The following is a 26204-nucleotide window of genomic DNA, read 5'->3' as shown; positions in this document are numbered from 1 at the left end:
TTGGCAAAAACCTGCATACACATTCTCTTTTAATCATTGTATAGGGCAAGGTTGTACAACTTGGTTATGTAATCTTTATCTACAGTCATGGCCAAAAGTTTTGAGAATGACACAAATATTAATTTTTACAAAGTCTACTGCTTCATTTTTTCTAATGGCAATTTGCATATACTCCAGAATGTTATAAAGAGTGATCAGCTTAACAGCAATTACTTGCAAAGTCAATATTTGCCTAGAAAATTAACTTTATCCCCCAAAACACATTTCAACATCATTGCAGCCCTGCCTTAAGAGGACCTGCTAACATCGTTTCAGTGATTGCTCCATTAACACAGGTGTGGGTGTTGATGAGGACAGGGCTGAAGATCAATCTGTCATGATTAAGTAAGAATGACACCACTGGACACTTTAAAAGGAGGCTGGTGCTTGGCATCATTGTTTCTCTTCTGTTAACCATGGTTATCTCTAAAGAAACACGTGCAGTCATCATTGCACTGCACAAAAATGGCCTAACAGGGAAGAGTATCGCAGCTAGAAAGATTGCACCTCAGTCAACAATCTATCGCATCATCAAGAACTTCAAGGAGAGAGGTTCCCTTGTTGCCAAAAAGGCTCCAGGGCGCCCAAGAAAGACCAGCAAGCGCCAGGACCGTCTCTTAAAAGTGTTTCAGCTGCGGGATCGGGCTACCAGCAGTGCAGAGCTTGCTCAGGAATGGCAGCAGGCAGGTGTGAGTGCATCTGCACGCACTGTGAGGCGGAGACTCTTGGAGCAAGGCCTGGTCTCAAGGAGGGCAGCAAAGAAGCCACTTCTCTCCAGGAAAAACATCATGGACAGACTGATATTCTGCAAGAGGTACAGGGAGTGGACTGCTGAGGACTGGGGTAAAGTCATTTTCTCTGATGAATCCCCTTTTCGATTGTTTGGGACATCTGGAAAACGGCTTATTCGGAGAAGACCAGGTGAGCGCTCCCACCAGTCTTGTCTCATGCCAACTGTCAAGCATCCTGAAACCATTCATGTGTGGGGTTGCTTCTCAGCCAAGGGAATGGGCTCTCTGTCTTGCCTAAAAACACAGCCATGAATAAAGAATGGTCCCAGAATGTCCTCCAAGAGCAACTTCTCCCAACCGTCCAAGAGCAATTTGGCGATCAACAATGCCTTTTTCAACATGATGGAGCACCTTGCCATAAAGCAAAGTTGATAACTAAATGGCTCAGGGAACAAAACATAGAGATTTTGGGACCATGGCCTGGAAACTCCCCAGATCTTAATCCCATTGAGAACTTGTGGTCAATCATCAAGAGACGGGTGGACAAACAAAAACCTTCAAATTCAGACAAATTAAAAGCATTGATTTTGCAAGAGTGGACTGCTATCAGTCAGGATTTGATCCAGAAGTTGATTGAGAGCATGCCAGGGAGAATTGCTGAGGTCCTGAAGAAGGGTCAACACTGCAAATATTGACTTGCTGCATTAACTCATTCTAAAGCCCCCGTTACACACTGCGATATCGCTAGCAATATCGCTGTAAAGTCACCGATTTTGTGACGTAGCAGCGATATTACTAGCGATATCGCTGCATGTGATACTTGCCTCCGACCCGCTCCCCCGCTGGTTATCGCTGGTCGCGCGAGAAGCTGCTGGACCATTCCTCGTCGTCCACTTCCTGCGGCGCTTCCTGCTGTGAAGACGAGCGACGCGTGGAGCCGGGCGGGAGGACGCAGGATCGCCGCGTCTGACAGGTAAGTAGTGATCCCCGTCCCCTGCGATGTCGCTGGTGAGATCTGCCTGTGTGGCAGCTCACTAGCGACCACCTAGCGATTCACCAGCGATTCTGATCTCGTCATATCGCTGGTCGGGATCGCTGGTGAGTCGCTAGGTGTAACTGTACCCTAACTGTCAATATAACCTTTTGCTACTCATAATATGACTGCAATTATATTTCTGTATGTGATAAAAACATCTGACAAACACACATAAAAACCAGAGGCCAGCAGATCATGTGAAAATATAATATTTGTGTCATTCTCTAAACTTTTGGCCATGACTGTACAATTGATTGGATACCTTTTTAAGTGGAATTCACCAATGTCTTGTGATTCATATACATTATTAGTTAAATGGGAGAAATGTATTAAGAGGTGCAGGTTGCTTAATAAATTTGGTGGATCTTTGCATGTGAGGGCACCAAGAAATGAAATGTACAGCAGCTATGAGCTGGCACATTTCTTATCTAACTTATGGAAACTTCTAGAGTAAACTAATGACTCTGACCGTGTTTGCCCATCCTCCTCTAAGCTCTGAACAAGTTACAGAAAAGTAACAAAATCTACCTGTATAACAGTTGTTTAGTTTATTTTTCTCATAAAAACATGTGCAGACCATCATAACCGTTATCACCAACCCTGTTTTGTGCCATGTAATTTATCTCCGCAGAACATATCAGTAATATCCTCTAAAGTGCTCTAGACATTGTGTAAACTGTGTACAAACTGTTCAGAAAGAAGAAAATGGATGTTCAGTTGTGTCTCCAAATATATTAGGGATATGAACCATGGGGAGATTTCTTTTAATACAGAAATGTAAAGTATTTACCTTAAGTATCTACTCGCCGTATTGTTCCTGACTGTTACAGCTTCTACTACATGTTAATAGCAAATGAGAAAAAGTGAAGAAGAGGATTAAAAAAAGGCTGAATCTGTGGCTGACATAAACTGTGTTACAAATTATTATGCAAAAAGAGTTTAGGAGTGATAAGGTTAGAATTTTTTTGTTTGTCATTTAAACTCATTGCTGGTGATGTGTCAGGGCTCTTTATATCACTGAAAGCAATTGCAGACACCTGTGCAAATTAGTTTGGCAGATGTGTCCAAATAAAGGCAAGACTACTTAAGAAGGCTGTTTCACATTATTAAGCAGCCTACATTTTTTGCCAAAATGGGAAAGAAAAAGGATGTGTCGGCTGCTGAGAAGCAACAAATTGTGGAGTATTTAGGTCAAGGCATGACTACAATCAACATTGCCAAGACACTTCATCGTGATCATCGCACAATCAAGAAGTATGTAGCTGATTCCCAGCACACACGTGTGAGCGCCGATAAGGAAAAATTGAGGACTCTTTCCAACAGGGAATTGCGTCAGGTTAAAAGAGCAGCTGCAAAAATGCCTTGTCATAGCAGCAGACAAGTTTTTGAAGCTGCTGGTGCCTCCAACGTCCCCCGAACAACAAGATGCAGGGTCCTTCAGAGGTTTGCAGCTGTGCGTAAGCCATCCTGTCGACCACCTCTATCCACTGCACACAAAGACTCCAGTTGGCCAAACGATACATGAAGACTGACTTCCAAACTGTTCTGTTCACCGATAAGTGCCGTGCAACGCTCGATGGTCCAGATGGATGGAGTGGAGGATGGCTGGTTGATGGACACCCCATGAAAACATGGGGAGAGAGATTGTCGGCCCCTTTAGGATCCCTGAAGGGGTAAAGATGAACTCCATAATCTATGTGGAGTTTCTAAAACAGCACTTCCTGCCATGGTTCAAGAGGAAGAACCATGCTTTCCGCAGCAATTTCATTTTCATGCATGGTAATGTACCGTCTCATGCTGCAAATAACACATCTGCATCTTTGGCTGCTATGGGAGGACAAACTTATGGTGTGGCCACCATCTTCCCCTGACCTCAACCCCATTGAGAACCTCTGGAGCATCATCAAAAGGAGTGTCTGTGATGGCGGGAGGCAGTTCACATCTAAGCAACAGCTCTGGGAGGGTATTCTGTCCACATGCAAAACAACTGAAGCACAAACCATCCAAAAACTGACAAATTCAATGGACAAGAGAGTTCAGAAGCTTCTTTCGAACAAGGGCTCCTATGTGCAAATCTAACATCACCTAGAATAAAGTTTTGACTTGAAAACTGTTTGATTTCATTTTGTAATAAGCTGATAATGCTTATAATTTCACAATTGACCCTTTTTTTGTTCAAAATAAAAAGGTTGAAAACTCTGCTGTGCATAAAAATTTGGAACATGCATTTTGAGTTTCTTATTTTTAAAAATATACTGTTTTCATAGGCAGTTTGTTCAAAAACATTGCAATTCTACTAGAATATTAGATGACTGGAAAATAACAATGACTGCAATTCATATAGGTAATTTAGAGAAAATATGAGGAAATATTTTTTGCATGATTTGGAACACAGTGTATACGCCTTGATCCTAAGGCTTCTTTACATTTACCGTGTTTTTGCTGGCCGTTTTTTGCGGCCCAATAGATTTCTACGGCCCGCAAAAATTCCACGGTGTGCCGTATGGCCATGAGGGCCGTATTTGCAGCCGTGAAAAGAGATATCAGGCCTGCTTGATCTTTATCACGATGTATGGACAATGCCCCATTTAAAATCAATAGGGCGGCAAAAACAAACAGAAGTTTGTTTTTGCGGTGCACAGTCACTCCCGGTTTTGCGGACCGCTGTTTTTTCCCAATACTACTTCAATAGTATTGGAAAACGGTGATCCGCAAGTTTTTTGCGGTCCGTTATTGCGGCAGACAGTGAAAATTGTGACTATACGGCCGCAAAAAAAACCCCGGTAATTGTAAAAGATGCCTTTCACCAGATAAAGCTGGTTTTCCACTTACTGCATTTTTTGCTGTCCGGTATTGCGGTGGTGTAATGGGAAAATAACCCGGCATTCCGCCAAAGAAGTGACGGTGTGCCGCTAAAACAAACTTCCGTTTGTTTTTGCGGCCCCATTGGTTACAATGGGGGCCGTGTCCGTACGCCGTATAAAAGACTGAGCAAGCTCGATCTTTTATCATGGCAGAAAAAACCGCCCTTGAGACCGTGCGGCACACAGCGCACCATTGACTTTTTGTGGGCTGATTTTGCGCCCCCTTAGAAAGCTATTGGGGCCACAATTCGGCCCACAAAAATACGGTAAGTGTAAAAAAAAAAAAATAAAAATAAAAAAGCCTAAGCATGGCCAACACTTTTTGAAGTCCTTTATTACAGCCTTTTAGTGAGCTGTATGTAAGTTCCCAGTCCGTTCTGCTCTGCACAAAAAAGATTTTTTCTTATGCTCTCTCAGGCCAATGGGTGTCTCTTGATCTGGCGCCTTCTCTCTACTTACGATCCACTATTACTCCCCAGCAACAGGCCCGCTGTCTTGGGGTCATACTTGATTCCGAGCTTTCCTTTGCCCCCCACATTCGATCATTGGCTCACTCTTGTCATCTGCACCTCAAAAACATTTCTAGAATTCGACCTTTTCTTACTTTTGACGCTGCAAAAACTTACTGTTTCTCTTATTCATTCTCGTCTCGACTATTGTAACTCTCTTCTAATCGGTCTCCCTCTTACCAAACTCTCCCCTCTCCAATCTGTCTTGAACGCTGCAGCCAGGATCATATTCCTCACCAATCGTTACACCGATGCCTCTACCTTGTGCCAGTCATTACACTGGCTACCCAACCACTCCAGAATTCAGTATAAACTTATTACCCTCACGCACAAAGCCCTCCATGGCTCAGCACCACCCTACATCTCCTCCCTTGTTTCTGTATACCACCCTACCCGTGCGCTCCGTTCTGCTGATGACCTGAGGTTAGCATCCTCAATAGTCAGAAACTCCCACTCCCGTCTCCAAGACTTTACACGTGCCGCGCCAATTCTTTGGAATGCACTTCCCAGGTCGATACGATAAGTCCCCAATCACCACAATTTTAAGCGTGCCCTGAAAACGCATTTATTCAGACTGGCCTATCGCCTCAACACATTAACCTAATCTATCCCTGTGTGGCACAGCCAAAAGTTTTACCATGACCAGATTTCCCGCATCATGTTCCCACATGCTTTATGCATCCATTAGCCCTCTGTGTCTGTACTGTTACACACTTAACATTATGGCTGGTCCATACAATCAGGGCAACTGTTACCACCCACCTTTCGTGTCTACATCTTTCCTCATAGACTGTAAGCTTGCGAGCAGGGCCCTCATTCCTCTTGGTATTTGTTATAATCTACTGTATGTGATTATTGTTATGCTGTAATGTCTATTGTCTGTACAAATCCCCTCTGAAATGTAAAGTGCTGCGGAATATGTCGGCGCTATAAAAATAAAATTTATTATATATATATTTAGTATGTATATGTATCCTTCCATCAACTTGCTACTGTTAAAATTGCGTTGCAAAAATTTTGACCTTATTGTCTCCTCTGCAGAGCGGCTTCTGAGTATGACACAGACTGAAAGGCGCAAAGAGCTGTGCAAGGATTATATACCGCTGGACAACATTCAGTCGCTGCTGAAAGAGCAGCAGAGTTCTGCATGTGAAGGTATGTAGAATATAGTTTTTCACTTTAGAAGTTTTCAAGTCCTTTAGCAGTACATAATGATTTCAGTAATTTACTAATAGTTATTTTAAAATAAAATGGCTGTTAAGATGTTAAAGTTGTGGTCCAGGACTACAATATATGTGTGGATTCAACACCTGGCACACCCACAAATCATTTACCTGGATCGGAGACCGATGTAAATAAAGTTTCAAACTGAAATGTCACATCTCTGTGCGCTGAGTGGTGGCCATTCTCGGGTACTGCTGCTTAGTACCTATTACTGTAATCCATTGACGACCTTACGATTATTTTTTTTTTTTTTTTTCCTTTCATTCTTCCCAGAGCCATAACTTTTTAACTTTTTTGTTTTGTTCATTCTTTTCCATCAATATAGCCATATGAGAGTTTGTCATTTCCAGACAAGTTGTACTTTTGGATGAATCGATTGATTGTACCTTATAGTGTATTGGAAAAGGGGATAAAAATTCCAAGTGCTGTAAAATTGCAAAAAAGTGCAATTACACATTTTTGGGTTTTTTAATTTACCATGTTCACTAAATGATAAAACTCACCTGCCATTATGATTCTCCAGGTCAGTAGGAGTACGCAGATTCCAAAAATGTATAGGTGTTTTTTGTTTTTTTTATTTAAGTGAGGGGAAAAAAAATCTGAAACTTGTAAGGAAAATAAAATTTGGTTATGTCTGTTTTTCCGAGACTCATAGCATCTACATTTTTCAAGATCTGGGGCTGGATTTTTTTTGCGCACCGAGCTTATGTTTTTATTGATACCATTTTTGGGTAGATGCAACGTTTTGATCGCCTGTTGTTGCAATGTTGCGACATCCAAAGAAACCTAACTCCTTGTATTTCAATTTTTTATTTACTTTATATTGGACATTTCTGAATGCAGCGGGTTTTTTTTTTTCTTTTTTTTTTTTGTATTGACGCTTCATAGCAGTGCATTGCTATTTGTCGCTAAAATCACAATTTCCTATGAATGTCTACCATGATCTGGCATTCACAGGAGTAACGTAAAGTAAGACTGATGGTCTTCTGCAGACCGCCGGCTGTCAGGAAAAACAACCTGTGCCCCGCAATCACATGACGAGCGCCAATGGGTGGAACTTGTGACGTGCTTCCTGCTGGCACATGTTAAACACTGCTGTCAGTGACTGACAGCAATATTCAACTGATTAACACCACCTGCGGCTGTCAGAGGCACTTGACAGCTGATCAGATCAGCTCTTGTGTGGAGAAAGATGCGGGCTCCAAATGGAGGCTGGACAGCAGTACCATAATCTTATACTAGTAAATAACTTTAAAAACAGAAATTTAAAGTTGGAGGTTGTGTAAGGCGGTCAAGGGCTTCGCCCTGCAAATGTTGATGTTGTTGTGTATTTTGTGTGCAGTATGTATGTCGTGTGCATGGGGGCACTGAGCTCAGCTAGTGAGAAGACTGTTAGAAGGGTTAACTTAGAGGAGTGGATAGACAGGGAAAAAGTTTTCCCTCCATGAGTTAGTTAGCTATACTGGACAGAAGTGAAGCATAGCAAATGCCTACAGCAGTAGCCAGTAAATAGTGGTACTGGAGGTCCTGCAGTGGGAGACTGGGAACTGTAGGACTAGGGAGACTAAAAAAGGAGTCTCAGAGGTCAAGTCAGCAAGCAAGGAAGAGCTGAAGTGACAACCTAAGCCAGTCTATTGAATCCAGCCCGTGTCTGGAGAAGTTCAAGCCAGGGAGGTCCGTGGGTGAGCCCCCTGTGGAAGTAGCAGCTGAAGTTCGGGAGCTTTGTGGAGTCTAGTGAGCTGCGAACCTGGGACACGAATAGGAGCAACAGTGCCGTAAAGGGGTGAGCTGTAACAGATAAGTCAGGGACCTTTGTGGGCTGAAGTCGGGCTCTGGAAGAAGGGAAGTGTTCCGTGTTCATCGTGCTCCGTGTGACGTGTCACCTTGTCTGTGTGGTTCATACGTGTGAAGTGAAGGAAGAAGTGACGTACTGCTGTAGATGAAGATGTATTGCTGTTATCGAGTAAAGAGTCCTGTAGCCATTGTGGATATGCTGTGCCCTGAAGAGAATAAAGCTGAATTGTTAAAGTTGTTTCCAGCCTCTGTCTGCAGTCAATTGGGTCCCCAAAGTGAACAGCATACGGGTGATGAAACGGCCTCCAGCACAGTGAGTACTGGAACGACCACATAAGCTACCCCCCCCCCCCCCCCCCCGGAGGCCATGGTATTACAGTTGATCTCTACTTCTTTTTTTTTTATTGATGAGCTAACATTAGGCTAGGTCATCCATATCTGATCTGTGGGGATGTCAACCCCCTGGCAATCCTGCCGATCAGCTGTCCCTGTTTTCTAATGCTTCCAGAACATGGCAGCTCCATCAAAACTAATAACTACCTCAACTATGTACGGTAGATCCACACCCTGTGTGTTTTTGAATAAGGGGTTGATCTGCAGTTAATCTTGAAGAACAAATCCAGCTATGAAGAATGTTAAAATCCAAAACTTTTATTCCAAAATCAAATAAAAATACAAAAAAACCCGACCGGTGATACTGGAGAAGAGGTTGCCAGTGGAGAACTGGATGCGTTTCGAACAAGTGTTCTTAGACTCAGAACACTTGTTCGAAACGCGTCCAGTTCTCCACTGGCAACCTCTCCTCCGATATCACCGGTCGGGTTTTTTGTAATTGTTTTTGGAATAAAAGTTTTGGATTTTAACATCCTTCATAGCTGGATCTTTTCTTCAAGATTATTTGCCATGTATCGTCTTACAGGGACGTGATCCGTGCTCCGAAGGAGTCAAGAGCATTCAAGGGGTGAGCTGAATATATCTCTCTATGCATTTTGATCTGAAGTACCTGGCCATGGTCACTAAAGATGTGGCAGAGCTGTGGTGTCCAGCAACATCTGAGACATTCTGGCCGCCGGCTGTATCAGGTGCTGGGTGTCTCACCCCACCGATCAGATATTGATGGCCTATACGATATGATACACTTTATTGATCCCGAGGGAAATTGTGGTATTACAGCAGCGTTACAAACAGCATTCCAAACACTACAGCATTACATAAAGTAATTCCTAGACACAGGTCTTCCACATGACTAACCACATTACGTAACAAACAAATTTGTGTCAGTGCAGGTACTTAACAATGATCAGAGATCTAAGATTTATTAGTGCACCAGCCATAGGTCATTGTCGTTTTTCACCCTTAGGAAATTATTTATCCCACATCGCAGTAGGCACAAACTATTTCCGGAATTTCACCTTCTTGCACCTAAGTAGGATTAGACGGCTGCTGAATGTGCTCTACTGCTTCAAGAACAGCTTGTATAGTGGGTGTGTATTATTGTTCATTATAGCCCTACACTTCTTCTGAATCCTATCCTATAAAGAAAAAAAAATAGTGGCTGAAAACATCCAACAAGAAAAATTGTACATGCGTTTCTTCGTCAGATCATGGTTGGTCTCTAGCACTTGGCCATCTTCCTCAGTCCAATAGACTTTAAATAAAGCATGCATGACTGCCAATATTCTCCAAATCTGTAGGGTTTGTGGCACCCTGCAGTGCAACTACAATTGATCAGATGCTTATCACCCATTATGTTAACAGATAATCATTATTGTTGATCAGGAAAAACCTTTATTTTTTTTTTTCATACATAGCTGTAGCATTAGAGACTAGATCTCAATCGGAGGATACTACAAAGTTCACTCTTTTTCCCTATGAACTTCTCCAGATCCAGTAACCACTGCTACTTACATGTTTAATTCTTAAAAGTTGTGCACTAATATATTACCATTTTTAATAACTATGGTGTGCCCCTAAATGTGGGGTGATTTTGTCACCTACCCTTGCCAAATAAAACAATTTTTTTCTATGTGAAGATTTTTTTTCCTAGTTTTAGGTGCTGCGGATTTGTCCGCGTGGATTTGGAAAAATCCGCAGGTCAAAAGACCTGCGGTTTACCTGCAGATTAGCCTGCGGTTTAGCCCTGCGGTTTCACACCTCTACAATGGAGAAGGTGTGAAACCGCAGCGGAATCCGCACAAAGAATTGACATGCTGAGGATTTGAACCCGCAGCATGTGCACAGTATTTTTCATGTTACCATTGAAAACAATGGTACTGTACAACGCAGCTAAATCTGCTGCGGGTCTGCAGAGCCAAGATTCGCAGAATCCACAACGTGTGCACATGGCCTAATCCTCTTCCAAAAGCTGCTTTTATCTCTGACAACTTCCTATTTATTTAATTAGGAATCCCACTTTGCTGTTCACATGAGATTTTTTTTTTTTTTTTTTTTTTTCCATTTATCCCCCCCCATGTTTGGTGGCTTGCAAAGTCACCTGGTGGGGAATAAGGGCATGTCACTTCCTTAGAGCACATCCTGAGTGAATCTTCTCCAAACTATGCACTGTTCACTTAAAAGGCTGCAAAAAATGTTTCAGGAAAAATATCTGAAGCTTAAAGTCTTAAAAACTTTCAGAAAAAATGAATTGAACGTCTACAAAAAGTACCACTGAATACTGTCTGAGTCAGTATTGGAAAAACTTTTCTGTCCGCCTCCAAAAAAACATTAAGGGATTGTCTTCCTTTGGGGGCTATTCTGTTGTACTTAAATGTGCAATTTTTTTTTGCTGCTGTTGGGGCCAAACATAATTCATTACCGTTAAGTTTCATTAAAAATGTTGCAGTGATATTTTTTTTTTTTTCTCTTCACATTCCACTCTCTAGTCTGAGCTTTTCTCATTTGATTTATGATCAAAGACAAATAAGAGTTACAAACTTCCTGCAAGACCATCATGGCAAGCTGACTGATGGATTCTCAGTTCACTCATTCTGCAGACGGCAATAGACTGTGTATCATGAAGGCAAATGGTGGTAAATTTTCATTGCTATAATTATTTTTAACCTCCTACATTTAAGAAAGTCTCCAAAGCTTTAAAACCCCTTTGATCTTTTATAATCCTTGTTGTGTACTCTCCATTGGAATTTCAAAATTAAAAGACCCTACATAAAGCTAGAAAAGAGAGAAATTGCTTTTTCAAGGGGTCTTCCCTCAAACAAATGAAATTTAATAGATCCTGGAATAAAAGTTTCCATGATTGGATGTGTTTAACAAAAAAATAAAAAATCCCTTATGTATACACCCCCCCCCCCCCCCCCCCCCCGCCCTGGAGATGTGGTATGACTAGGCCATGTTTTTGTACTGTCAGACACAGCAATTACAGTGGGGGAGGGGGGGGCTTTTATAAGATTATCTCGGCACACTAACATTTTTTTTTTTTTTAACAACCTCCAATTGAGGAAATTATTATTATTCCAAGTTATAATGATTACAGTTTACATGAACACTTTTAAGGGTTTTTCTGAACTTAAATATTATGTTTAGGTTGGACCATCAATATACAGTTTTGCATTAACATTTCTACCACCCCCACCAATATTTTAACTAAAGAGGCCCTAGCACCCCTCTTGGACCAGCATCCGCCTCCTTGGTTGATTGTTGGGAGTGACAAGAGTTGGGGTTTTCCATTGATATGCTGTTGATGGATTATATCATGGATAGGCTAGTAATATCGAAGTCCCAAAAGACTCCCTTTACCTCCACTGTTTGAATGCAACTCTGTGTATCTGGTTTTTAATGAATATTCAAAGGTATCCTAATTATTGAAAGATGATTGAAAAAAGGTGTGATGGAGTGTGGCCTTATATTTCTTGCAGCTCATTTTGTTTCTGATACATTTTGGAGCAGTGTGCAGAGATTGTCACCACTCGCAGTGGTTTAAAAGGCCTTTTTTTCCCTTTTCTCAGACATGGACATTTTTTTTTTTTTTAAGAAGCAATTTACCTTTCCACATTTTAGACTGTGAGGACATAAGTCAGCACTACAAGCTCCATGCAGTTGTCAGTTGTCACCTTTTGCAGGATTCCGGATCGGGGCCTACTGCTGCAACACAGTCCTGACAATGGAGCTGTATTCATCATAGGATTATAGGCATGAACTTCAGAAAACCAATTCTTTTGTATTAGGGCATTTCTGCTTCATTTTTGTAATCCCTGGAGGAATGTGCACACGATCTGTAACATCCAGATGTTACAGCATAGTGGATGGGATTTCAAGAAATGCCCACTATATGTGCACAGACACCCGCGGCTCACCTGTGGAGTCAATTATAGAATAAAGAGAACACGGCACTCGGGTAGCAAGAGTTAGGTGCCCAAGTACGGTATCCAACGTACTCCTATAGTAATACGTAGGTAAAGGAGCTGTGCAGGGGAGCACGTATATGTGTGGGCCAAGTGTCCAGGATGTGAATCCTGTGTTGCTGAAAGGCAAAATGAGATGCTAATGATTACAGGTGCACATCATATTGATAAAAACGTGGTACAGAGAGAGGATGTGTATTGTATGAATGGACAACCATATAGTACCTGGATCTAGTGAGGATGATGGATGTGGTAACAGAGCGGTTTGCCTTTCAGCAACACAGGATTCCCATCCTGGACACTCGGCCCACACATACACGGGCTCCTCTGCACAGCTCCTTTTCCTAGGTATTCTTTATTACTGTAGGAGTACGTTCTGCCACCTGGTGTTTTTTTTTACCCCTCATGGGGGGTTGCTGATAACTTTCAGTACTGCTTCACCTACTGTGAGATATTATATCCTTTATTACGGTTTTTGCATCTTTGCTATACAGGTTATTTTCAATTTGCACATCATTGTGTATTTCTTTTCCTTGACTATCATCATAGCATGGACTTGTTTTTCTGCCCACAGATCCAATTGACTCACTGGGCACACTTAAACCGAATTTCTGGTTTCTCTAGTTCACCATTGAAGCACCATCGACTTTATGTAGTAAAATTTATGCTATATAGTACTTCTTGATACATGTGTGCAAATTTCTAATCCTTTATGTAATTTTCGTAAATGGTAATATTTTTTGTTTTATTTTTGCATATATGTTCTAGCTGTGATCCATGAGAATAACTTTCTGATGACGGTCCATACGAAGGACAGAAAACGTTCAAGTTAATTGTTGTCTGGATGCACACAATAAAGGAACTGTCAAATTGCTCTATTTTTGAGTGCCAAGTTTAAGTTATTCACCTGTTATTCACTTCTTTCCAGACCGCAGCATGTCTATTTATCTCTCGGAGACTGGAGCCTCTGCGAGATAAATTACACCTGTATGGTGCGTTTGATGCGGTGAATCCGCACGGTTCAATGAACACATGCGGAATCACCTGCGTTCACTAGCCAGTAACACTTTAGCGCAGCGGACATGCACATCAGCTTTTAGCAGGAGATCAAGCTTCAGAAAAGCAGGATGGTGGAGATAGTCACTTTGCCTTTTTGAAGCTCCATCTAGTGGTCATTGTCTGTTACATGCAGTAGTTGTGTTTGCAGTCTATAGAAATAGGAAGAAATGTCTCTTGTGGTTTGACCTGTGGACAAACCACTTGGGATGTACAAAGGCAATTTCTGTACTGTAACTAAAGCAATTGCTAAATGTAATAGTTGGGACCATCTTCAGGCATTTTAAGGGGTTGTTTCAACTTATTAAATGGGTAAAATTACTTATTTATTATTATTAACTTATATAGCACCATTGATTCCATGGTGCTGTACATGAGAAGGGGTTACACATTAATGTTGTTTTCAATGTAACTGTGTACAAATTCTGGTTATGCCTACTGTTTAATGCTATATGCATTGTAATGTTTAATGGATTCACTCTTGACACGACTGAAATTGTGATGGTAATGCCACTTGTATGTGTTAAGTTTTAATAAGTTTTAAAAAATGTGAAAAAAAAAAAAAAAAAGGTAAAATTACAAAGTGCTTATAAATGCAAGCAACTTTAAGTTTTATAGTCTTACTGCATGTTTCCTAGTTTAAAGGTCATAGTTGCCATCTCAGTAGTGGGCTGATCTTCTGGGCTGGGAGCGCAGCGCTTACAAGTTATTTTCTATAGAGTTTGTAAGCGCTACCGTAAAGCTTGGGGGATCCTGCCAGATTCCATATACCCCTGTGTTCCTCCGGTATTTTACAAAGATTGTGTGTGATATTCTGTCTAATGTATAAATAACCATGTTGAGGCATTTTTCTATCTACTCAGATATTCTGTAACAAACAGATATGGCACTGTAACAGTCCAGAAAGGAGACTGTTAGGAGTCCTATGCGTTTTTTCATCTACTACCACTTTTTTTTTCTTTGCTTTACCTGACATGTATGTACATTTTGTAAAGTTAATGGCAAGTTGAGTAATACACAAGTTCTAGCTACTATTTTTGCATAGTTATGGTTCGACACTACACAACCTAGAATTAAAGCTTCGCTGCATTTAGTTTTTAAAAAACAAACCGCACTGTTCTAGCCTTCTACTATCTGCTGCCATTCTCATGCAGTGAGCCATTTATCTTTCATGTATATCTGGTTTCCTTGGTGCTCGTCTACCAATGTCTGCCCAGATCCTGGCCGAGCGTGCACCGTAGTCGTATTCCAGAAGAGAAGTTAACATACCAGTCTGCTCTCTCGAGCCCATGGATTTCTATACTGCAGTTATCTGCTCACCTCACGCTCTGCTCCTGACAAGCTGCTGTTGTAAATATTGCAAGATCACCAGCCCACTGTATTGGCTTCTCCTAGAGCAGGTCTCCTAATCATGGCTCACTGTCCTGAGCTGTATATTCAAAGCCCTGTTATCAGTATCTACACGTAAAGAGAACAATGCAGACTTGGAACAAACCACTGATGTCAGAATGTTTTAGAGCAGAGCTTGTGCTGAGCTTTATAGTTCTATTAATGTTACAGCTCTGGTACTCAAAACTGTCAGTCAAGGAGGAGAGCCCGCCCTGCCATAAACTGGGAAACATGGAGACTGTAAGGAGCCTGCAAAGCTCAGGTCTGCTCAAGAGGCAACTTGAGAATACCCCTTTTGAGCCAGACATGAGATAAGAACCTACCTCAAAAGCAAAACTTAATTTTTTTTCCATTTAAAATGCAAAAATCTTAAGCTCTGTGCACATGTTGCGCATTTTGATGCGTTTCTGCATCGTTTTTGGACGTGCAGAATTGCACCAATTCTGCAGTGTAGTGCACAAGCCATGTTACTCAATGGGAATTACAGAATTGCTGTGCACATGCAGCAGAAAAATTTGTGCTGATTTGCAGCATCTTACTTTCCGCAGCATGTCAATTTTTTTATTTATTTTTATTGGGGGGATCTGCAGCGTATCTGTACCCATTGACTAACATTGAGTCAGTCAAATCCGCAGCAAAACCGCAGGATTAAAAAGATCTGTTTTGCTGCGGAGTTCAGTGCGTGAAACGCTGCAGATCGGGAGGAGAAAGTGTGGACGGAGCTATGTGTGTAAGGAGAATGTGTGCGGGCCTGTATGTAGGCAGGCATAGTTCGATGGGACTACTAGTTCCATCCGGCTATGCCTGGTATTAGTCCCATCATCTGGCAAGTGTGTTCACTTGTGAAAAAACACACACACGATCCCAGATGTCCTAAATCGCCTGTAAAAAAAAAAAAAAAATAATAAACCAATAGTATACTCCCTGTTCTGACGTAATCCATGTAATAACAATTGTCCCACGACTATCTCCCGTGGAGAGCTGTCACATCGGAAGATGTGACCGCTCTCCTGTGGCCTCCGGTGATACACTGCGGGAGGATACCTTCCATCATTGTATCATTCCGCCGTCAGAGGTCAATGGAGTTTGCGGCACCGCTGTGTGGGAAAATAAATTCTCAGCAGTGCCGTAAAGTGAGCGCATGAACTTCAGTGAACCCTCAGTGATAACACTGCAGGATCCATTGTCTCCTGTCATTGTCACTGGAGGCCCTGTAGAGCAGGGTTCCACAACTCAAGTCTACAAGGCCCACCAACAGATCATGTTTTTAGGAATTCCTTTGTATTGCAGCAGGTTGCGTTTGGCGCAGGTCGGCGCACCGTCAAAAGGACGCATGCGCTGCCAAACGCATACTGCGCACGGCCTGCGCCCCCTGTGATAGGGGATGCAGCGTCATGCGCCGGTGGGCGGAGCTACCGGCGGAGGCGCGGCAGGGGGTGGAGCCTAGCGGCGGCCGTGCGCAGGCCGTCACTGCGCTCATAAACGCTAGTGTGAAACTAACCTAAGTAGCGATTCCCGTCCCCTGCGATGTCGCTGGTGAGATCTGCCTGTGTGGCAGCTCACTATCGACCACCTAGAGATGCACCAGCGATCCTGACCGCGTCATATCGCTAGTCGGGATCGCTGGTGCATCGCTAGGTTTAACGATACCCTTAGTGATGTCCCCTTTATAATTCAAAGGTCACATCAACCCCACAAATATTACCCCATATGCCACCACTACAGGGCAGTGGGAAGAGAGTCTAAGTGCCGGAATTGGCGCATCGTAGAGATGCGCCATTTCTGGGGCGGCTGTGAGCTGATGTTTGTAGGTGGGGGGGATGGCAATATCCATGGCCCCTTCATAGGCTATTAATATCAGCCTTTTCTGTCTAATAATTATAGGGGGACCCCACGTCATCATTTTTTTTTTTTTTTTTTTTTTTTTGTGAGGTCCCCTTATTTTAATAGCTAGTAAAGGCTAAATATACAGCTGCGGGCTGATATTCATAGCCTGGGAAGATCCATGGGAATTAACCCCTGCCTAAGCTAATTTTTTATTTTTTCAAATTAAACAGATGTTGCGTAAGGTCAGGGTCACACTTGCAAGAAACTCGCACGAGTCTCGTACCTCAGTACCTGGCACTCGGGACCGGAGTGTGCGGCTGCATAAATTTCTATGACTCGCCGGACCATAAGACGCACATTTAGAGGAAGAAAATGGAATATGTGTGTGTTTTTATGATCCGGCATGTCAGGGGTCACAAGTGCGTCTTTTAGTCCTAATGTAGTTTATTGGGGGGGTCGCTGGCGATGGAGTGGAGTCACAGGAGAAAGGTAACAATTACACAATTTTACAGCATGAGTAGGGTGTTGCTGTGGGCCCTGGGCTAGAGGGAGACGGTTTTCCGGTGGTGCGAGGCAGGAACCCAGTCCCTGCAGCACACATTGACCTCAACGTGGCCTTGAGGTAAAGGGCACCGGTTGTCGGTTCATGCCCAGATTGAGATCTCTGCTAGTATCTAAACTGGCGCATGCATCCTCAACCACCTCTGTTTTACTGAAGGCTACTGTGAGCTCCTTGTGTGCAACGTGTACGCCGCTCTTGCCTCACACCACTGGGATACACTCTCCTCCTAACCCAGGACCCGCAGCATCACCACACTAATGCCGCTGTGGGCTTCTTACAGCGGCAATCCTGGTCCACCACCATCCCCTACCCTTGAGCTATATTCGGACTAGAAGACGCACTCCCATTTTTCACCCAGTTTTTTTTTTTTTTTTTTTTTTTTGGGTGGGGGGGATTGCAGCTAATAGTTTGAAAGATATGGTTAGCACTTAAGGGTCTGTGCACAAGTATTTCGCGAAATGTGACTTTTGTGGTAGGGGAAACGCAGTAGCAAAAATATGTGCATTATGCTGTTTGAGTTTTGGTGAAAATTTTTCTCCACTCATTAGTATTTGGTGAAATCTGCAGAAAAAACGCTCACAAGTCACAAATAAGCAATGTGTGCATGAGACTTCAGGGTTCTCATTCACTTTGCTGACATCAGGAAACACTTCAGATTTTGTTATAAATCTGCCCTGAAATAATGGCAATGCGACCATACAGCCTAAAGCCCCCTTTACATTTAGCGATGCACAGAGATCCTGACAACGATACGACCCGGTCAGGATCGCTGGTGCATCGCTAAATGGTCGCTAGTGAGCTGCCAAACAGGCAGATCTCACAGCGACGCAGCAGCGGTCATTACTTACCTTCCAGACGCGGCGATGATGACGTCCTCCTGCCCGTGGCCACGCGTCGCTCGTCGGCGCCAGCAGGAAGCGGCCGACGAGAAATGGACGTGGACTATCTCGCGCGATCAGCGATAGCCTGCAGGGGAGCCGGTCGGAGGTAAGTATTACACATAGCGATATCGCTAGCAATACCGCTGCTGCGTCACAAAATCGGTGACGCTTTAGCAATATCGCTATGTGTAAAGCCCCCTTTAGGCTATGTTCACACGTTAAGCCTTTTTTTTTTTTTTTTTTTTTCTGTTTTGTTTAATATGCAGATTTTAAGCTTCACTTTACAGTACCAGCAGAGTCTGAGACTTCAGAAATCTCAGGCACACACAGTTGGTTTTATTTTATTTTCCTGACTAATTTGGCAAACTGCTGCGTTATTGAAAACTGCAGTATGTCACTTCTTTCAGCGTACTTGCAATATTTGTCACCCATAGGAAACAGTGAATAAGTGCAAAAACGCAAGTATCCGTTTTTGGTGCGGAAGGATGTTTAATCGGGATTTTTTTTTTTTCTTTTTTGTTAGTGGCTTAAAATTTTCATTGAAAAATGTAGCAAAAACGCAGCGTGTAAACACAGCCTAATACTATGAAAAATTAACCTTTCCCGGACATGTCTGCCTTAGTACATATTTGTCCTAAATAAATATCCATTCTGAGGCATCGTTCCTTAAGTGTGGTGTGCATTTTCTTTATTCTTCTTAGGAATGTATAGATAAATTTGGTGTTCAAATCAAAGCAGTGTGTTCTCACTGTGTGATGCTGACAGCAGATTGGACCGTGTCACTGTGTAGAGATCCACCTCCAGGTGGTAACACCCAGTTGTCATTTTATTAATATTTTTTATAAGGCATTCTAAAGGAAAGGCTTTTATGTGAACTTCAGAGAAAAGATGTTCCATGATTCTTAATTCAGGGGGGTGGGTATATCTTTAGTAAAGCAAAAATGTCAGGATAGATCTTTCTTTAATGCATGGAGGATCTTTTTTAACTTTAAATGCTTGATTATTTGTTATATCCAGAATATCTTTTACAAACAAAATATTTACTTTTTCTAGTTTACAATGTGGTCTTTTAAGTTAAATGTTTTTGTAGCTCTCATTTAATTTATCCAGTGGTCTAAAAAGTGCTTATTTGTTTGTCTCTAAAGTAGTAAGATGTGTGTAGCAAATTACAGAGAATTGTCCAATAATTAATGTTTTAGCTGAAGGACTAAACTGAATCCATTACTTTTCTGGCACAGTGATCACAATGAAAAGTTAATTTTAGAATTGCAGACTTTCAGCCCTTCTCTTGCATGTTAGTTTGTCTATAAAAGTCCCTAGAAGCTAAGTAAAACCTTTCACAGCAAGATGGTGGCAACAGGCTGAAAAGTGATCTGTGACTGTCAATATTGCTGCCATATAGCTCAAATTTAGTTTTGTACCACAAAAGACCAATACAATGGCCTAAAGGAGATTTCTCATCTGATTTTTATGGTATATAAAGTAATGGTCAAAAGTGTTGGCACCCTTGAAATTGTTCCAGAAAATGAAGTATTTCTCTTACAAAATTATTGCAATTACTCAGATTTCCTTTGTTTGTATTGGAACAGGACAAAAAAGGTAAATTGGACATAAACTCACGCCACTCAAAAAAAAAAAAATTGGTCGGACAAAATTGTTAGCCTTAACTTAATATTTGGCTGTACACACTTTGGAATTAATGACTTCAATTACTTCCTATTTCCATCAACAAGCTTCTTACACCTCTCAGCTGGAATTTTGGATCACACTTCTTTTGCAGACTGCTCAAGATTTCTCATATTTGAAGGGTGTCTTCTCCCAACAGCAATTCTTTAAGATTTCTCCTCAGGCGTTCATTGGGATTTAGATCCAGACTAATTGCTGGCCACTTAAGAACTCTCCAGGGCTTTGTTTCCTTTCATTTCTGGGTGCTTCTTGAAGTATGTTTGGGGTCAATGTCCTGTGGAAGACCCATGACCTAGGATGCAAACCTAGCTTTGATACTGGGAATTACATTGTGACCCAAAATCCTTTTGGTAATCTTCAGATTTCATGATTCCTTGCATACAGTGTCAGAATCATGCAGCAAAACAACCCTAAAGCATAATTGAACCTCCACCATATTTTACTGTAGGTACTGTTACTTTATTTTGTAGGTCTCATTCAGTTTTCTGTAAACAGCGCTTTTAGGTAAAACACTTTATTCTACTATCTTGGTCTTCTCTGTCCACAAGGTGCTTTCCCAGAGGAAAAACTGCTGTCTCGCTATGTCTGTGTCAGCATTGGGAAGTAGAAAACACCGTGTGCACTACTGTAGTGGTGCCAAATTAGGTTCCCAAACCATATATGATAAAATGAAAACCTGGCACTCAACTTAATGATTGGTGAGGCAGTTTATTGTAGTACCGGAAAACGTTTCGGTCAATATAGACCTTCATCAGTTACGTGCTAGTATGTTTGAAAGTAGCTTGAAGGAGGGCGCTTTTTATGTTATTCACTGATAACGCCAGTAATCAAATGGTCAGAATGCTGCTGTAACGCAGGATAATCTTAATAGTTGAAAACATCAGAGCAGCCTGGTCCTCCTGGACGTGGGTAAAAGGACAAGTAGTGTTTACCCACGTCCAGGAGGACCAGACTGCGCTGATATTTTCAACTATTATATATGTCAGCATTGGGTCATCCTAGGCCTCCTTTACAGGCGTTCCACTTCATTTAAATGTCGATGGATAGTTCATGCTGACACTGATGCCCTCTGTTGCTCTTGATTGTTACTTATCCTTCATCAGAAGTATCCTGCGTTGCAACCTTTCATGAATTTTTCTTTGACATCCACGGAGATTAGCTACAGTGCCATGGGTTGTAAATGGTGATGAGTGAATATGCTCAGATAAGGAGTTATCTGGGCCTGCTCAGGTGCTAACAGTGACTGGCAAGCTCAAAAAGTGTTTGATTCCCCACAACTACATGTCTTGATGCTGTTCGACAGCCGCAACACATGCAGGAATTGCCTGTTTATTAGGCAATACCTGCCTGCAATCGTCCTCCCAAGCTCTTACTCATATTAGCCGTGAATTGGGCATCAAGAATCCGGTGACATGTTCCCTTTAATGCTGTATTACATATAAAAAGAAGAAAAAAATAATTTTACATGCTTCTTTATTCTGTATGAAATGAGACATACTATAGTCACTGTAATGTGGAGGTAACTTTCTTCACCTTCCCAACGTCATGCTGATCTGCAGTTGTTCTTGTGTATTGCTCTGACTTTCTTTTTTTTTTTTTTTTTTCCCTTTTTACTTAGCTTTCTTTATAAAACATTTTTATAATTGCTATAGGGTTTAATGAATTGAGACATCCAGCAAGACCTGGAAGTCATAGTTCATTTAGTTCAGGATTCTGTTAGCATATGAGAATGCTCTGATAACACGATATCCAAGCACGTTCGCTCATCACTACTGGTAATAAGCAAATACATTATCACCTTGTTGAAATATTTTTTTTTTTTTATAGTACAGAGCCATGTCACAAGCCCCATTTTAAGAGAAGTAGCTACAAGAGATGGTGTGTATCAATTTGCTGGACCTGGTCTGGTCCATGAGCCACAGAATTAAAGGGAATCTGTCATCTATTTTTTTGTACATAAGCTGCTTCTAAAGCCCCCGATGTAACCTGAAAGATAAGAAAAACGATTTATATTATACTCACCCGGGGGTCCGGTCCAGTCCGATGGGTGTCACGGTCTGGGTCCGGCACCTCCCATCTTCTAGCGGTGACGTGCTCCTCCTTTCTGTCGCGCTCCTGCGTAGGCGTACTTTATCTGCCCTGTTGAAGGCAGAGCAAAGTACTGCAGTGCGCAGGCGCCAGCGCACTGCAGTACTTTGCTCTGCCATCAACAGGGCAGATGAAGTACGCCTGCATAGGAGCCGCGGCAGAAACAAGGAAGAGGGCGTCATCGCTAGATGATGAGGCGCCGGACCCAGACCATGACACCCATCGGACTGGACCGGACCCCCGGGTGAGTATAATATAACTCGTTTTTCTTATCTTTCAGGTTACATCGGTGACTTATCTACAGCATTGCAGAATGCTGTAGATAAGCCCCTGATGTCGGTGGATGCAGCTTATATACAAAAAAATTGATGACAGATTCCCATTAAAAAAAGACGTTTCACCAGTTTTTGTCTTGCATACTGTATATTCCTGCTCATAGTAGCAGGAATGTACATAAGAACGTGTTGTTTTTTTGTTTGTTTCCTTTTTCCCTGGATCGAGAATCTTTGTATGCCTCATTCTCCAGTGTCTTTAACCCCATCATGACTAAGCCTATTTTGACCTTAATGACCAGGCCATTTTTTTGCAATTCTGACCTTTGTCTCTATATGAGTAATAACTCAGGAACGCTTCAACGCATCTTAGCGATTCTGAGTTGTTTTTTTTTCGTGACATATTGGGCTTCATGTTAATGGTAAGTTTAGGTAGTTAATTTTTGCGTTTATTTGTGAAAAAAACGGAAATTTGGCGAAAAATGTGGAAATATTGGAATTTTCAAATTTTGACTTTTTATTCTATTAAACCAGAGAGTTATGTGACACAAAATATTTAATAAATAACATTTCCCACATGTCTACTTTACATCAGCACAATTTTGGAAACAAAATTTTTTTTTTTTGTTTTGTTAGGAAGTTAAAAGGGTTAAAAATTGAACAGCTGATTTCTCATTTTTACAACAAAATATACAAAACCGTTTTTTTTTTTTTTGTTTTTTTTTACTTGCCACCTCACATTTGAAGTCACTTTGAGGGGTCTATATGGCAGAAAATACCCAAAAGTGACACCATTCTAAAAACTGCACCCCTCAAGCTACTCAAAATTACATTGAAGATTATTAACCCTTCAGGTGCTTCACAGGGATTAAAGCAACATGGAAGGAAAAAATGGAGATTTAAATTTTTCCAACAAATTTTTTTTTAGCATCAATTTTAAAATTTTCACGTGGCCAACAGGATAAAATGGATCCTAAAATTTGTTGAGCGATTTCTCCTGAGTACACCGATACCTCATATGTGGTCATAAAACATTGTTTGGGCGCACAGCAGGGCCCAGAAGGGAAGTAGCGCCATTTGACTTTTTGAATGGAAAATTAGCTCCAATCGTTAGCTGACACCATGTCGCGTTTGGAGAGCCCCTGTGTGCCTAAACAGAGGGAAAAAACCCACAAGTGACACCATTTTGGAAACTAGACCCCTTAAGGAACTTATCTAGATGTGTGGTGAGCTCTTTGAACAGATTATAACACAGAGCAGTGAAAATTATTATTTATATAGCGCCATTGATTCCATGGTGCTGTACATGAGAAGGGGTTACATACAAATTACAGATATCACTTAGAGTAAACAAACTAACAATGACAGACTGATAGAGAGGGGAGAGGACCCTGCCCTTTCGGGCTTACATGCTACAGGATAGTGGCGATGGAGACAGTAGGTTGGTGGGTTGCAGCAGTTCTGGTGTTGGTTGAGGTGATATCTCTGGTAGTGGTGAGAGAGACGGAGGTAGCTGGGTCACTGCAAGCTGTAGGCTTTCTTGAAGAGGTGGGTTTTCAGGTTCCGTCTGAAGGATCCAAATGTGGTTGATAGTTGGATTTGTTGGGGCAAAGAATTCCAGAGGATGCGGGCAATTCGGGAGAAGTCTTGGAGGCGGTTGGATGAGGAGCGAATAAGTGTGGAGGAGAGAAGGAGGTCTTGGGCGGACCGGAGATTACGTGAGGGAAGGTATCGGGAGATTAGTTCAGAGACATATGGGGGAGACAGGTTATAGGTAGGTCAGTATTAGTAATTTGGACTGGATACGCTGAGGGAATGGGAGCCAGTGAAGAGATTTGCAGAGGGGAGAAGCGAAGGAGTAGCGAGGAGAGAGATTACTTAGTCGGGCAGCAGAGTTAAGGATGGACTGGAGAGGTGCAAGGGTGTTGGCAGGGAGACCACAGAAAAGAATGTTGCAGTAGTCGAGGCGGGAGATGATGAGGGCATGCACAAGCATTTTAGTAGATTGAGGGTTGAGGAAAGGATGGATTCTGGAAATATTTTTGAGCTGGAGGCGACATGAGGTAGAAAGAGCTTGGATGTGCGGTTTGAAGGACAGGGCAAAGTCAAAGGTTACTCTGAGGCAGCGGATTTCCGGTACTGGGGAAAGCGTTATGTCCTTAATTGTGATAGGTAAGGAAGATCTGTGAGATGGAGGAAAGATGACGAGTTCAGATTTGTCCACATTGAGCTGGAGGAAGCGAGAGGAGGAGGAGGATATGGCTAATAGACACTCTGGATTCTGGACAGCAGAGAGGTGATGTCTGGGCCAGAGAGGTAGATCTGAGTGTCGTCAGCATAAAGTTGGTACTGGAATCCGTGGGACTTTGAGTTGCCCCACAACAAATGTTGAGATTGAGAAGAGTAGGGGTCCTAAAACACCCTTGGGAGACTCCAACAGAGAGAGGGTGGGATGAGGAGGTGGTGTGGGAGTGGGAGACGCTGTGCGGTTGGAAAGGTATGAGGAGATCCAGGATAGGGCGCGTTCTTTGATGCCGAAGGAGGAGAGTATCTGTAGTAGGAGGCAGTGGTCAACTGTGTTGAATGCAGAGGACAGGTCTAGAAGCAAGAGTATAGAGTATTGTCCATTTGAAGATACAAAATCATTTTTTTCCTCAAATTAATTTTTTAGCCCGCTATTTATTTTTACAAGGCTAACAGGAGAAACTGGACCACAAAAGTTGTTGTGCAATTTGTCCAGAGTACACCGATACCCCATATGTGGGGGGGGAACCACTGTTTGGGCACATGGAAGAGCTCAGAAGGGAAGGAGCGCCATTTTGGAAGGTAGACTTTGATGGAATGTTCTGCAGGCGTCATGTTACGTTTGACTTTTTGAACGCAAAATTGGCTGGAATCAATGATGGCACAATGTCACGTTTAGAGACCCCCTGATGTGTCTAAATAGTGGAAATCCTACAACCCTAGCTCTTACCCTAGCTCCTACCCTTGCTCCTTAACTTTTTTTTTTTTATTTTGATCACTGTGATAGGGTTTCACAGTGATCAAAATGTACCTGGAATGAATGAATGAATCTGCCAGCTGGCAGATTTGGCGGGCATACTGTGCATGCACCCGCCATTTTGGAAGATGGCTGCGCCCATGGAGGAAGACCGAGGGACACCGGGACGCGGGAGGGCTCGGAAGGTGGGGGGAGCAAATAGTGACGGTGGCGACAGTCGGTGGAGAGGGGTCTGATTGGTGTCTCGAGCCATGGCCAATGATATTGCAGCATCTGCCATGGCTGTATTGTAATATTTCACAGTTTCATTGGTGAAATATTACAATCGCTCTGATTGGCTGTTTTACTTTTAACAGCCAATCAGAGCGATCACAGCCACGGGGGGGCAAAGTCACCCTCCCTGGGGTCAAGTATAGGTCGCCCTGTACCCGTGGGTCTGGTGACCTTTCATTGACCCTGGTCACCCGACTCGCAGGAGGGCGATCGAGTCATGACGCAGCATATGCGTCATTGGTCGGATTGGCACCGACTTTCGTGACACATACGCTGTGTCAGTGGTCGGGAAGGGGTTAAAGAGAATCTGTCGTCAGCAAAAATGCTATTAACCTGCTGATATTTGGTTAATGTGCAAGTTTAGAGCATTACTAACCTGCCTGGTGCTCGCATGTAGCTGAATGCTGCAGGGAGGAAATAAACTTTTATTCTCCCTGGCAGCATTTGGGTTCAGTGTCTTTGGTGACAGGTTCACTTTAAAACTATTCCAGCTGCAGCTGAATTGTACAGTTCAACATGCTTGTGCTTTCACACTCCATTCAAGCTGATAAATCCTGAATGTAGCTATTAATCGCCTTAAATGGTCATGCATACACCCTGCCAAGAAAAATATT

At 42.4% G+C, this 26204-nt stretch overlaps 1 protein-coding gene across 1 annotated transcript in view; it reads left to right on the top strand.

Annotated features, from left to right (window-relative positions):
- MACROD2 (mono-ADP ribosylhydrolase 2) overlaps positions 1-26204 on the top strand; it is a 2987523-nt gene that overhangs the window by 36312 nt on the left and 2925007 nt on the right. The window contains exon 2 of the mRNA XM_073553810.1: positions 6221-6334. Coding sequence (XP_073409911.1) covers positions 6221-6334 — 114 coding nt within the window. The remainder of the gene's footprint in view (positions 1-6220; positions 6335-26204) is intronic.

This window comes from Dendrobates tinctorius, unplaced genomic scaffold (assembly GCF_039654945.1).
Source record: "Dendrobates tinctorius isolate UK_male_01 unplaced genomic scaffold, ASM3965494v1 ptg000203l, whole genome shotgun sequence".
Lineage (NCBI taxonomy): Eukaryota > Metazoa > Chordata > Amphibia > Anura > Dendrobatidae > Dendrobates > Dendrobates tinctorius.
The sequence above is the reverse complement of the archived record's forward strand: the minus strand, read 5'-3'. Positions and strand labels throughout refer to the sequence as shown.